The 14,786-nt window shown below is 38.4% G+C and overlaps 2 protein-coding genes across 4 annotated transcripts in view; one reads left to right on the top strand and one right to left on the bottom strand.

Moving 5' to 3' along the window:
* LOC136243592 (polyubiquitin-C-like) overlaps positions 1-1,673 on the top strand; it is a 39,209-nt gene extending 37,536 nt beyond the window's left edge. For all 3 annotated transcript variants that reach the window (XM_066035128.1, XM_066035130.1, XM_066035131.1), the window contains one exon: positions 262-1,673. In XM_066035128.1, coding sequence (XP_065891200.1) covers positions 262-1,454 — 1,193 coding nt within the window. In that variant the 3' untranslated portion in view covers positions 1,455-1,673. The remainder of the gene's footprint in view (positions 1-261) is intronic.
* A 4,583-nt stretch (positions 1,674-6,256) lies between these two features.
* On the bottom strand, positions 6,257-8,938 carry LOC136242221 (uncharacterized). The gene is made up of 3 exons (XM_066033642.1): positions 8,394-8,938; positions 6,780-7,788; positions 6,257-6,358 (listed from the first exon to the last, which is right to left on the bottom strand). The coding sequence occupies exons 1-3, from the start codon at positions 8,936-8,938 to the stop codon at positions 6,257-6,259; spliced, it is 1,656 nt and encodes a 551-aa protein (XP_065889714.1).
* Between the last annotated feature and the right edge of the window lie 5,848 nt (positions 8,939-14,786).

Here is a 14,786-nt window from a genome sequence, read left to right as displayed (position 1 = left end):
TAGAATTATTGTCACTTATTGTTGCAAGGTAAAAATAAACATAATGGAAACTATAGGAGGAATTTCCATAGTTTGGGCTGTCCTGAGGTGACCTGCACATACACTGCAGAAGGTGTCAGATAAGGGAAGTTCTCTTATGTATATAGTTAGTCAACAGAAAGGACACATGGCATGACCATGCATGCGTACTAGTCATTTATTTCCAGTTACTATATGGACTCAATATTATATTATTCACAACTTTCAATACTTTATACGTAGATATGCCTTTCCACTTGTGTGAGCTGATAACTGAGTTAGCTGAAAAATCAGATGAGATCCAGAATAAGCAGAGTCAAATGCTGCAAACGCAGGAGAGTAAATTGCAATCACAAGAAAGTCAGTTACAAAAACAGCAAGAGCAAATGGAGGTACAGGCTGAAATGTTCCATTATCAACTACAAGAGCTTGAAATGCAGGCACAAGAACCTGGCAATGTTATTGAACTACAAGAACACCTTGCCACAGAGAAACAACAAAGTGCAGTACTCCAAGAGGAGCTGCAGCAAGTACAGCAAGAGCTACAAACAGAAAGGGAGACCTCCCAAGCACTGCAAGCTAAATGTCACTATTTGGAGAACACAGTCATTGCTGGTCTTATCCAGAGAATGGAGACACTTGAAGTTGCTGTTCAAGCAGTAGAACGACTGTGGGTAGTGTCACGAGATGAAATACATCTTAGTAACACCATCCTAGGAACTGGAGGATGGGGTTATGTTACTGTAGCCACCTACAGAGGACGCAGAGTAGCTGCGAAGTGTCTCCACAGAGGCATAGCTTCTCATTACAACAAAGATCAGTTTGAGAGAGAAATTCGAATATCTGCCCGATGTCGTCATCGTAATCTGCTAGAGTTTATTGGAGCAGTCCCTGATCATCCAGCCATCATTCTCACTGAAATAATGGACACAAATTTGCGAGATGCTTTGGCTGACAGAAGAGCCACACCTAGCCAAATCCATCCAATCAGTATGGATATAGCTCAAGGTTTACTATACTTGCACAGTATTCAGCCACACCCCCTTATTCATCGTGATGTCAGTGCTCCTAATGTACTACTGAAAGTTGATGGTAATGAATGGGTAGCTAAACTATCTGATCTTGGCTCTGCTCAGTTTGCGCACATTGCACAAACCCTTGGTCCTGGTGCTATCATATATGCTGCCCCAGAAGTAACACACAGAGATTCTGCTCATCACCAAACAGTGAAGATAGATATCTACAGTTATGGAGTATTGCTGATTGAGATGTTAACCAGAGAGATGCCAACAAGGAGTATTGATGTTCTCTTGATGTCTATTCAGTCAAGTTGGCCTCACTATATGCCCCTCATTACCAGTTGTACTAATGTTGATCCCAACAAGAGACCATCAATACAACAAGTGATTGAACAGTTGGGTGTAGTGTGGACTTAAAGTGACACTTATAACTACTAACTGAAATTTTAGTCTCAGACGTGTACATTGAATACATGCATATACACAATTTCTAGATTCAGTGTGTTTAGAAGCTGCATATAGATACACCACATGAAAGAATACGTTAGTGACTTTTGATACAGTTATAACTATTGCATGTGTATAAATGATCGGTTATACTTGTCTGTCTTTTAAACAGATTATAGACATGTGATGATGCACTAAACAAACACTGAAAAAATACAGTGTGTCCTGCACACCATTGTATCACAATATACACACCAATTGGCATATTGGTGTCTATATTGTGACATTCAGCATGGAGTGCAGGACACACTTCATCTTTTACAGTGACTGCATGCTTTCATCAAACAATGCTTTCTCAAAGCTTTTAAAATGGTAACCACCACCACTCTGTGTGTGTTCTGATGCATGGATCATATGTTTGCAGGGAAATCCTCAAGGAACACGTATCACCTTCTTAGCATCCTCAGTGTGACTACATGTTTAATTATGTAAGTATTGACTACCTATGGGTGCTACATCCCACAAGATGTTCAGTTGTGTGTGTGTGTGAGGAAGGAACTCAGTGTGTAGGTAACCTTACTAGTTGAAATGATGCAACTGTGTTGTGAGGCTGGAGAAAAAGGTTAGAGAGTTTCCAGTAAATAAAAACTCTTAGACTTGTTCAGACATGGGGCTATGCAAATAAAAGGAACTTTTGAATTATACAAGTACTCCAGCTAAAACCAATTGCAAGGGAGAAGTACAAGACATTCTGGCAGTAGTGTACAAGTACTTTGTGCTGTACCACATTTCACTATAATCACTTTATTATAGCTATTGTATTTTATAAAGCTTAAGCACAGAATAACTATAATATTGTGTTGGGTATACATTAGCTACTTAACTTGTTCAAATGTTTCATCTGTAATTTTATTGTAATATACAATATTATTAAATTGGTTGAAACGTATATTCAGACAAATCACTATGCTATATAATTATCACTAAATCAACAGCTATTTATTATAATATTATATATGTACAAATAAGTGTGTTAGAACTTAGTAGTATAATGCTTTCTTAAGAAAACAGCCTGTAGAGCATAATTTTCACTGTGCAAAAGTGGGATATAAGATGGTATTTCCAGTGGCTTATTGAATACAAATAAGCCTTAATATAAATCCTGTATTATACAAATTTTATACTTTAGTATAATCCATACTATACTGTTGTATATATGGTTTCAGTTTATTTACCACATTACCTTAAATAGCTTATATTTAATATAATGTCCACACTATACCATCACATATATGGTTTCAGTATATTTAACACTTTAACTGAAGTCTTACAAGAGATTGCTAGTATAACACAGGTTATACCAAGCTTTTTTGTATTCAATAAGCCACTGGAAATACCATCTTATATCCCTCTTTTTTCACAGTGTTTACCAGTGGCATTATTCTGGCTACATTACATGGTTATATAATGCAATGTGGGAAACCCAGAAACCAAACTTATTGCATGCCCATGCAGTAGAATATATAAATTCTGACATTATTATGTAGCTATATACAAAGTACACAATGTTTTTAAAGTATATACTTAAAACTACTTTCAATTGCTCATAATTTATAAGTACACTGGAAAGTAATATAATATTATACTTAAATAAGTACTGCTTAATTGGCCCAATGTTTGATACGTACTGCATAGCTTTCTGAAAGTTTTACCTGAGCTGCTGTTAGTCTTTTATAGTTATAGCTATAACTGTATACATACACAATGAGAAATCTTATGCATGCACCGTAGCTATAATTCATGTATATAAAACATGTAAAAATTTGATTTACACTAATATTTTTACGCTACTCTACAATATTTTACAGCACTGGTATAGCTACAGTGCGTGATACTAAAATTTAACTACATGCATTCTTGATGCTTGTTGTACACATGTGTCTTGGTTGATCATGAAAGCTAGCCAATCGCTACAGGATTAATTATAAAGGCAGTAAGTCACACAGTTAGCTAATGCTTGGAAACTTAGTATTGGCTATGCAAAAAAAATTGTGTAATTATTTTATATATAAGTTTTGGCAAGCAAATTGTTTTTCAACCAAAAAAGCAAAATGCATTTGATTTATTGTACCAAGACACATAGTGTATTCTACAATATCCTATTGCAATTACTAAGCAATTAACTATCAGTTATAAACAAGCTAGCCCATAGCTACCTATCAAGACACACGGTAGTGTGTCGTGCGGCCCAAGAAGCCGGCGTGCCACCCGTGAGTATATTAACAGGAAGAAAGAAAACGCAATTTTCACACCTATGTAGCTCTGTGATCCCTTATCCGATTGGAACCACATTTGCTAGAGAGGTGCCGGCCAGCTAGGGGAGTCTACACACCAAATTTGAAGAAAATCGCTCCAGCCATTTCCGAGATACGAGCGAACAAAATTTTGTTTCAATTTCTTCGTGTTTTTTTTTTCTTCTACTTCTTCATTTCGCACACTTCGTAAAATCCGCCATAAAACACGAATGCGTGCTCGGATAGGGCTGCAATTTGGCACACTTAAAGGGCTTATTAAGGCGGATCTCTGTACCAACTTTGGTAGGAATCTGATGAACATTCAGTGGCGTAGCCAAGGGTGGGCATGGGCGGGCATTTGCCCAACCATCACAGTTTCTTGCCCAACCATCACAAACTTTTGCCCAACCATCACAAGTAGCCAGTTTAAAATTCACGCGAGGATTCACAGCAGCACACAAAACAACCCTTTTTAATACTGTAAAGCGTAAAAATGTACCTCATTTGTTGAGCCATGATTCGAAGAAGCTAGGGATAGAGATAAATGGTGTATCACGTGATCCATTACGCGGAAAATCCCTTGGAAAACCCCAATAATTACACTTCATGTAGACGCACGTGCCACGTTCTTTGGCGCGATTTAAATTCGAAATTTAAAATAGCCCGGAGTCGAAGCGTGGTACACTATACACTATAGTCGTGGTACTGTACAAGGTACTGTATCTCTAAGTCACAGTGAGTGATAATCGTCAGTAGGATTCAGTGTGGATGGTGCTGGCAGCAAAAGATTTCGTTTCAGTGGACTTGTCAAGCATATTTTTTTGATAAGGAAAGTACCGTATAGCCTAACTTACTGCTGATGAAAGAAAACGGGTAAACGTACTCTTCTAGATAGCAATAATGGCATATGGAAATGGAGAAAAGGTCAAGTCATTATAAAGTGTCACGTGCACAATTTGTCTAACCGAGTAGTGGTTTACACCAGATTCATTCAAACTGTACATTGACTACTATAAGTCTGGGACGAAGCTTTCTATTATTTTTTTTTTTAAAGAAAGAAGAACCGGCCCAAGTTGGCACTCCCATCCACCACACTCTACTCTTTTTTTTTTTTTTTTTTTTTTATTGTTACTGAGCAGACAGCACAGCTGATATGCTCAGGAAAAAAAGCAATCATAAAATGAATTTAGCTACGTAGTTACAAAGATTACAGTTATTGAGTTCCATACAATGTTTGCAGTTCCGCTGAAAAAGAGTCAATATTGTTGCTCTCAATGATGGAAGATGGTAAGTTGTTCCAATCCTTAATTGATCTGGAGAAAAAGCTCTGTTGGTATGAATAGGTAGATGAATTTGGTAGAATAAAACGATGTGGGTGATATATTCTGGTGGATCTTGTCATTGAAATAAAATGAGGAGGAATTGACAGTGAATAATCTTGATGTATAATTTTAAAAAGTGCTTGTAATCTGGATATTTTACGTCTCAGCTGAAGGCTTGGCCAAGAAAGATGCTGTAACATAGCTGTGACTGAGCTGAATCGATTGAAATCATTTAGGACCCATCTAGCTGCCCTACGCTGTACTTTCTCTAGCTGTTGAATATTGTTATGGTGATATGGGTCCCAGATGACTGCAGCATATTCCATTGACGGTCGTACTATCGTAAGGTAGGCTGTTGCTTTGATGTTAGACGAGCAGCAACTCAGGTTGCGTTTCAAGAAGTTTAATGTTCTATTGGCCTTAGCAGCTATATTACTAATATGTGGAGACCATGATAGTTTGTTGTCCAATATAACACCAAGGTAGGAGTGTTGGTTTGATGTACCCAAGTTGTGATTGTTTAGCTTGTAGTTGAAAATGATTGGTGATAATGATCTGGTAAACCGCATAATAGTACATTTGGTTACATTGAATCTTAATTGCCACTTAGTTGCCCATTCGTGTAGTTGATCAAGATCATGCTGAAGTTGAATGGCATCCTCCTTGGTGGTGATAATTCTGTAAAGTAAACAGTCATCAGCAAATAACCGTAGTGACGAATTTACATGTTCTGTTATATCATTAATGTATAGAAGAAACATCAAAGGGCCGAGGACCGTCCCTTGAGGGACTCCTGAGTGAACAGCTATCGAGTCAGAAAAAGTACCGTCCAAAGCTACTTGCTGTGACCTTCTGGTCAGCCAAGTATTGACCCACTGACAGATGTGATCGTTGATACCATAGTGTCTTAATTTAACTAATAGTCTTTGATGTGGGACACTATCAAACGCTTTAGCAAAGTCAAGGAGAATGACATCGGTTTGTTTCTGTTGGTCTAGAGCATGTGACAAGTCTTCTATCAGTGAAATAAGTTGGGTAACACAAGAGTGCTGGGATCTGAAGCCGTGTTGGGTATCAATGAGAATGCTATTTGAGTTTAAATGATTCATTATGGAATGATATATAATATGTTCCATAGTTTTGGAGCATACAGAAGTCAATGATATTGGTCGGTAGTTTGCGGTACTAGTACGGTTTCCTTTCTTGAAAACTGGACATATATTGGCCATGAGCCAATCAGAAGGTAGTATACCTGTGTCTAGTGATTGAGTGAATATAACTTGCAGTATAGGAGATATTTCGTTTGCACAATTCTTCAAGATATATGGATGAATGTTGTCTGGCCCACTGGCTTTGTTGGTATCTAATAGGGATAATTGATGTTGGATACCAGCCACTGAAAATGTAATACTTGGCATAGTAGGCAGAGCATTCACAGGGTTGTTGCAACCATTCATGGAAGGGATATTAGATAAGTTTTCTTTAGTGAAGACTGACTCAAAATAGTTGTTTAATGCATTGGCTTTACTCTTTGTATCTGAGATAGATTCACCATCTACAATTAGGGTGGAGATATTATGGTAGTCCTTACGTTTTGCTCTAATATACTTCCAAAATTGTCTACGATTTCCATTAAATGAGTTGTCAAACATTCTATTAAAATAATTATTGTGTGCTACTTTAATCTTGCTATTTATAGAGTTTTTAATCTTGCGATAGGCATTCCAGTCATTACTAGATTTTGTTCTTTTAGCTATGTTGTATAATTGTTTGCGTCTCTTCATATCCCTCTTTATTTCTCTGTTTATCCATGGTAATTTGGAGTTGGAACGTATAGTTTTGTATGGCACGTGCTTTGCAACACTGTCATTGATTACACCTTTTAGATCAGTCCAGTTTTGTTCGACAGTTTTACAGTAAGGATCATTCCCAAGAAAATAAGTTTGAAATTCAAGTAGGTCTCTTTTAATATTCTCAAGATTAGCTCGGTGGTATAAAGCAACTTTGTGTTCAGATTTAGTATTAATATTTGTGTTATCTATATTATGATGGAAGACAACGGCCTCATGATCCGACATTCCTGGTGCAGTAGTTAAGTCCAAAATGGTAGATGAGGTAGAAAGTACAAGATCAAGTATGTTGTTGTTTCTAGTCGGAGTATTGACAAATTGATTAAGGCCAATATCATTAATTTGATCAAGAAATACATTATTTAGTTCTACTCCATAGCTAGGATTAGAGGTAACCTGACCACTTCCATCTAACCAATTAATACCTGGAAGGTTGAAATCACCCATTACTATTATATTAGGTAGTTCAGTAAACCTACGTGTAAGAGTATTCAAAGATAATCCCAATTGCAGTATGGGGTCAATGGACAGGTCTGGTGGACGATAAAATGAGCAAACATAAATAGGGGCCCTTTTAGAAGGAGTCACTTTTGCCCAAATGATTTCAGCATTTACATCCAATTCAGGTTCTTCAGATACATCTAGGCCTTCCTTAATGCATAAGAATACACCTCCAGCACCCTCTACTCGATCCTTTCTTAATACAGTATATGTAGGAGGAAAAATTTCAGCGTTGTAATAAGAGCTATCAAGATGTGATTCACAGCCACAAATAATATGAGGGTTGTGTTCATCAATTAAGGCTTGGAAATGAGCTCTTTTTCTGGAACTGCGTAAACTACAACAATTTAGACTCAAGATTTTTAGTTTAGTATGATTGGGATTTTGGAAATTTGAAGCATTGTAACTACTTGTAGCTGAGCAGTCATCAGGAAGTCTGCTCCTGTGAGCGCGGTTGTTTCGTGTGTGTTATGTCCATTGGTTGAGCTGACGAATTCGAAGCTGTAGATGAAGAGTATTTAAAAACTGCATTAATAACCTCTCCATGAAGTTGGTTGTTGACAAAAATACGATTGTTGCTAAGTTTGATTTGTTTACGGTTATGACCAGCCTTGATTAGGGACCATCTTTCCTTTAGTAAAACTGACTCTATTGCTCTTTCTTGTGGTGAGTCGTGACATATCAGGTTTGATAATCAATGGGGAAGGTAAGGAACTTTTGTTTGCTAAAATTGTATTTACGTCCATGGTACGTTGGAGTTTAATTAAGATGGGCCGTGGCCTAGATTGATTCTGTTTGAATTTCCCAAGACGAAAACAGTTGATTATGTGATCAGGGTTTATCTGAACCTTTATACTACTAAGGGTTTCTAAAACGGCTTTAACATCATTCTGTTGTCTTTCGTGTCTAGATGTTCTTGAAGAGCATTCATCGATACCATACAAAACAACATTGGATTTGCGATCAGGCACTTGTTGAGTAGGATTGACTGTATGTCTATCAAGGGCATTTGACGTTGTTTGGATTTGGTCAACCAGCTTTGTCTCCTGCAACTGCAAGGTTTCTATTTTATTAGACAAATCGGACACAGCCTTTTCGATTTTGCAGTGTGCTGAAGCCAGTTGCTCAAGATCTGCTGATAAGGTTGAGACAGTTAGATCTGGTTGGGGTAGCCCAGCCTGGTGGATCATCCAATCATTAATGATACTTTTGAGACGAGTTAGACAATCATTAATATTGCAGTAGTACACACAGTTGCTGATTTCAGATAGAGTGTTAATTGCTTTGTACTGTTCTTGAGAAACATTATCACAATTAGCATGTACCCACATACGACATAAATCACATTGTATGGCATCGTCATCTTCCTCACATTTCTTGTTACATTTCCCACATACATCTAATTGCTTATTTAACACATAGTGGCACTTATCTGGTGAATCATCAAGTCCAGCTTTTCTCTTCTTGCTTCCAGCATTATCAGCCATTTCAGTGTATTAGGACAGAAAATTCTACACTAAGATGTTCTATAAAATGGGTTTAGCCTATTCCTACACCTACAGAGCTGCTGAAACAGAACATAGAATAGGAAAAAAAGGAAATGGGGCTTAAACGGCCCCAAGATGCCCCTCCCCCAGTGCAAGGTCAACTGATGCTGGAACATGACCCTTAAAGGGATGACCAGAGGAGGAGCGAGAACCCCTTATGCACATGATGGCAGAGTGCAATAAAGAGAAGCCAAGACGGCAGCGAAGCCAGCTCATCACCCTACAGTAAGGTGATTTCCACTTACAAGATAGGAGGAAGGCCAGGCGCTTGTAAGCCACAGTGGTGGAGGTACCCATGCCTCCAGAAGTTGAAAAAACAAGAGGACTAAAGTTACTTTCTTGACATGCTGATATTTGTGACGAGACTCATTATAGCGCCCCTGGCCTTCATTCGGGGCCATGTGGCGTTTACTTGAAAAGCATTACATAGTGGTTGGTCTGTAAGCTATACTGCCAGTTGATTGTAGTAAATATGTGATGAAATGTTTACATTGTTGGTTCTCGTAGGTTCAGCAGTTTGATGTCACGTGATGCTCGACTACGACGATCGTCGGTGGATGCCTGCCCTACAAGTTTAATAGAATAGCATAGCTAGTAAATGTTGCATGCATGCAAGCAAGCAGCATTTATTTACACTATAGCATAGGTAGCTAGGCCTTGTGTACATACACTTTTCATATTTTTCTTTGATAATGTCTCGCATGAAAGTGAGCATGTTTCTTGTGCGTGTAGTTAAGTTGATGTTATGCCCAACCATCAAATATTGGCTGGCTACGCCCCTGTGAACATTCACGGAGTTATGACCGATTATTTGCGTAAAATAAGATCGAAGGTCTGTCACGTCTACAGGGTAAACTCCTTTGAGGAATCAGTTGAAAATTGCTATGTAGATGGAGCAACCATCGTAGGAGTGCCTTTTTGTGGTTTGAAAGGAATCGGGATAAAGACCATGGAGATATGACACAAAACCCGACCTATGTCAAAATTACGCGATCGATTTTTATGAATAAAAATACTATTAGTTTTCGTATCTATCAGGCAAACCGCTTAGAGCAATGAGCTGAAAATCAGTATGTAGCTGGAATAATCATCATAGAAAGTCCTTGCAGTAGTACAGAAGAATCAGATTACAAACCACTGAGTTATGATTCGAAACGCAACTACGTGTAGCAAATGCGACATCGAGATACTCTAATAGAACAGTCACTCTAATAAAGCATTCAGCTGCATTTATAATTTACTCAATTATATTACATTGCAAGTTATTCTGTAGGGAATTCAGCTACAAACAAGTCACCCTGTAGTCAGATCAGCCAGAAGAAGGTACCTAATAGAGAGTTCAGCTACAAAGAAACCATCATGTAGAGAGTTCAGCTCAAACGGACTGCCCTGTAGAGAGATCAGCTAGAAGAAGTTACCTTGCAGAGAGTTCAGTTACAAAGAAACAATCATGCAAAGAGTTCAGCTGCAAACAAATCACCCAGTAGAAAGTTCCGCTATGAACAGATCACACTGTAGAGAGTTCAGTTAGAAACAAGTCATCTTGTAGAGAGATCAGTCAGAAGAAGTCACCTTGTAGAGAGTTCAGCTACAAAGAAACCACCATGTAAGAGAGTTCAGCTGCAAACAAATAACCTGTAGAGAGTTCAGCTAGAAACAAGTCACCCTGTACAGAGATCAGCTAGAAACAAGTCACCCTGTAGAGAGTTCAGCTAGAAGAAGTTACATTGTAGATAGTATTATTATTATTATTATAGTTCAGCTACAAAGAAACTACCATGTAGAGAATTCAGCTGCAAACAAATCGCCCTGTAGAAAATTCAGCTACAAACAGACCACCCTGTAGAGAGTTCAGCTACAAACAAGTCACCCTGTAGAGAGATCAGCTAGAAACAAGTCACACTGTATCAGCTAGAAGAAGTCACCTTGTAGAGAGTTCAGCTACAAAGAAATCATCATGTAGGGAGTTCAGCTGCAAACCAATCACAACTCAGCTACAAACAAACATGCCCTGTAAAAAGATCAGCTAGAAGAAGTTACCTTGTAGAGAGTTAAGCTGCAAACAAATCACCCAGTAGAAAGTTCAGCTATGAACAGATCACCCTGTTGAGAGTTCAGTTAGGAACAAGTAATCCTGTAGAGAAATCAGCTAGAAGTATCCCCTTGTAGAAAGTTCAGCTACAAACAAATCACCTGTAGAGAGTTCAGCTACAAACAAATCACCCTGCAGAGAGATCAGCTAGAAGAAGTCACCTTGTAGAGAGTTCAGCTATAAAGAAACCACCATGTAGAGAGTTCAGGTGCAAACAAATCCCCTGTAGAGAGTTCAGCTAGAAACAAGTCACCCTGTAGAGAGATCAGCTAGAAACAAGTCATCCTGTAGAGAGTTCAGCTAGAAGAAGTCACAACTGTCACATTGTAGAGAGTTCAGCTACAAAGAAACTACCATGTAGAGAGTTCAGCTGCAAACAAATCACCCTGTAGAGAACTCAGCTATGAACAATTTGCCCTGTAGAAAGATCAGCTAGAAGAAGTTACCTTGTAGGGAGTTCAGCTACGAACAGATCACCCTGTAGAGAGTTCAGCTACAAACAAATCACCCTGTACAGAGTTCAGTTACAAAGAAACCACCATGTAGAGAGTTCAGCTGCAAAAAAATCAATCACTCTGTAGAGAGTTCAGCTAGAAGAAGTCACCTTTTGAGAGTTCAGCTGCAAATAAATCACCCTGTAGAGAATTCAGCTACAAACATATCACCCTGTAGAAAGATCAGCTAGAAAAAGTTACCTTGTAGAGAGTTCAGCTACAAAGAAACCACCATGTAGAGAGGTCAGCTGCAAACAAATCACCTGTAGAGAGTTCAGCTAGAAACAAGTCACCCTGTAGAGAGATCAGCTAGAAACAAGTCATCCTGTAGAGAGTTCAGCTAGAAGAAGTCACAACTGTCACATTGTAGAGAGTTCAGCTACAAAGAAACTACCATGTAGAGAGTTCAGCTGCAAACAAATCACCCTGTAGAGAACTCAGCTATGAACAATTTGCCCTGTAGAAAGATCAGCTAGAAGAAGTTACCTTGTAGGGAGTTCAGCTACGAACAGATCACCCTGTAGAGAGTTCAGCTACAAACAAATCACCCTGTACAGAGTTCAGTTACAAAGAAACCACCATGTAGAGAGTTCAGCTGCAAAAAAATCAATCACTCTGTAGAGAGTTCAGCTAGAAGAAGTCACCTTTTGAGAGTTCAGCTGCAAATAAATCACCCTGTAGAGAATTCAGCTACAAACAAATCACCCTGTAGAAAGATCAGCTAGAAAAAGTTACCTTGTAGAGAGTTCAGCTACAAAGAAACCACCATGTAGAGAGGTCAGCTGCAAACAAATCACCTGTAGAGAGTTCAGCTAGAAACAAGTCACCCTGTAGAGAGATCAGCTAGAAACAAGTCACCCTGTAGAGAGTTCAGCTAGAAGAAGTCACATTGTAGAGAGTTCAGCTACAAAGAAACCCAGCTTTTGGAAAGGGTTCAGCGGAGAGCCACAAAGTACATTCTTAATGATTATACTTCATCCTATAAAACTACACCATTAAAGTTGTCGATGCTTCCCCTCATGTTTACTTGTGAACTAAATGACTTGTTATTTTTTATTAAATCCATCAAGAATCCATCTTTACACTTTGACATCTCCAAGTGGGTCCATTTTAACGGCAACAGTTTTACAAGATCATCAACTCATTACAAGCTAGTTCATAATTATACAAAATATAGCTTTTATTTTAACCGTTTACCACGTTTATGGAATGTACTGCCACCTTTAAATCTAGATCTATCTATAGCAACACTAAAGAGACAGTTAAACAACATCTTCTGGACCATGTTCACTTCAAACTTTGATGACAATAATTACTGTACTTATCATGTTGTCTGTCCTTGTCACAGGTGTAGTTCCACCCCAATTACCCCTTTGTTAATTAATTAGTTTACTTGTAATTTTTATTTGCTCCCTTGTAATCTTAACTTATAATTGGGTGCTGATAGCTCTTATCAGCACACCGGCTGCTGTATTTTATAGTCTAGTTTAGTTTTATACCAACCCCCTAGTTTGTATCCATGTCTTTCAGCAGCAAAATCACAATAATAATAATAATAATAATAAAATAATAACTACCATGTAGAGAGTTCAGCTGCAAACAAACACCCTGTAGAGAACTCAGCTACAAACAAATCGCCCTGTAGATAGATCAGCTAGAAGAAGTTACCTTGTAGGGAGTTCAGCTGCAAACAAATCATCCTGTAGAGAGTTCAGCTATGAAAGATCACCCTGTAGAGAGTTAAGCTATGAAAAGATCACCCTGTAGAGAGTTAAGCTAGAAGAAGTCACCTTTTAGAGAGTTCAGCTACAAAGCAACCACCATGTAGAAAGTTCAGCTGCAAAAAAATCAATCACTCTGTAGAGAGTTCAGCTAGAAGAAGTCACCTTGTAGAGAGTTAAGCTGCAAACAAATCACCCAGTAGAAAGTTCAGCTATGAACAGATCACCCTGTTGAGAGTTCAGTTAGGAACAAGTAATCCTGTAGAGAAATCAGCTAGAAGTATCCCCTTGTAGAAAGTTCAGCTACAAACAAATCACCTGTAGAGAGTTCAGCTACAAACAAATCACCCTGCAGAGAGATCAGCTAGGAGAAGTCACCTTGTAGAGAGTTCAGCTATAAAGAAACCACCATGTAGAGAGTTCAGGTGCAAACAAATCCCCTGTAGAGAGTTCAGCTAGAAACAAGTCACCCTGTAGAGAGATCAGCTAGAAACAAGTCATCCTGTAGAGAGTTCAGCTAGAAGAAGTCACAACTGTCACATTGTAGAGAGTTCAGCTACAAAGAAACTACCATGTAGAGAGTTCAGCTGCAAACAAATCACCCTGTAGAGAACTCAGCTATGAACAATTTGCCCTGTAGAAAGATCAGCTAGAAGAAGTTACCTTGTAGGGAGTTCAGCTACGAACAGATCACCCTGTAGAGAGTTCAGCTACAAACAAATCACCCTGTACAGAGTTCAGTTACAAAGAAACCACCATGTAGAGAGTTCAGCTGCAAAAAAATCAATCACTCTGTAGAGAGTTCAGCTAGAAGAAGTCACCTTTTGAGAGTTCAGCTGCAAATAAATCACCCTGTAGAGAATTCAGCTACAAACAAATCACCCTGTAGAAAGATCAGCTAGAAAAAGTTACCTTGTAGAGAGTTCAGCTACAAAGAAACCACCATGTAGAGAGGTCAGCTGCAAACAAATCACCTGTAGAGAGTTCAGCTAGAAACAAGTCACCCTGTAGAGAGATCAGCTAGAAACAAGTCACCCTGTAGAGAGTTCAGCTAGAAGAAGTCACATTGTAGAGAGTTCAGCTACAAAGAAACCCAGCTTTTGGAAAGGGTTCAGCGGAGAGCCACAAAGTACATTCTTAATGATTATACTTCATCCTATAAAACTACACCATTAAAGTTGTCGATGCTTCCCCTCATGTTTACTTGTGAACTAAATGACTTGTTATTTTTTATTAAATCCATCAAGAATCCATCTTTACACTTTGACATCTCCAAGTGGGTCCATTTTAACGGCAACAGTTTTACAAGATCATCAACTCATTACAAGCTAGTTCATAATTATACAAAATATAGCTTTTATTTTAACCGTTTACCACGTTTATGGAATGTACTGCCACCTTTAAATCTAGATCTATCTATAGCAACACTAAAGAGACAGTTAAACAACATCTTCTGGACCATGTTCACTTCAAACTTTGAT

This window comes from Dysidea avara, chromosome 13 (genome assembly GCF_963678975.1).
Source record: "Dysidea avara chromosome 13, odDysAvar1.4, whole genome shotgun sequence".
NCBI lineage: Eukaryota > Metazoa > Porifera > Demospongiae > Dictyoceratida > Dysideidae > Dysidea > Dysidea avara.
Note: the sequence above shows the minus strand (reverse complement) of the source record. Positions and strands in the feature narration are given on the sequence as shown.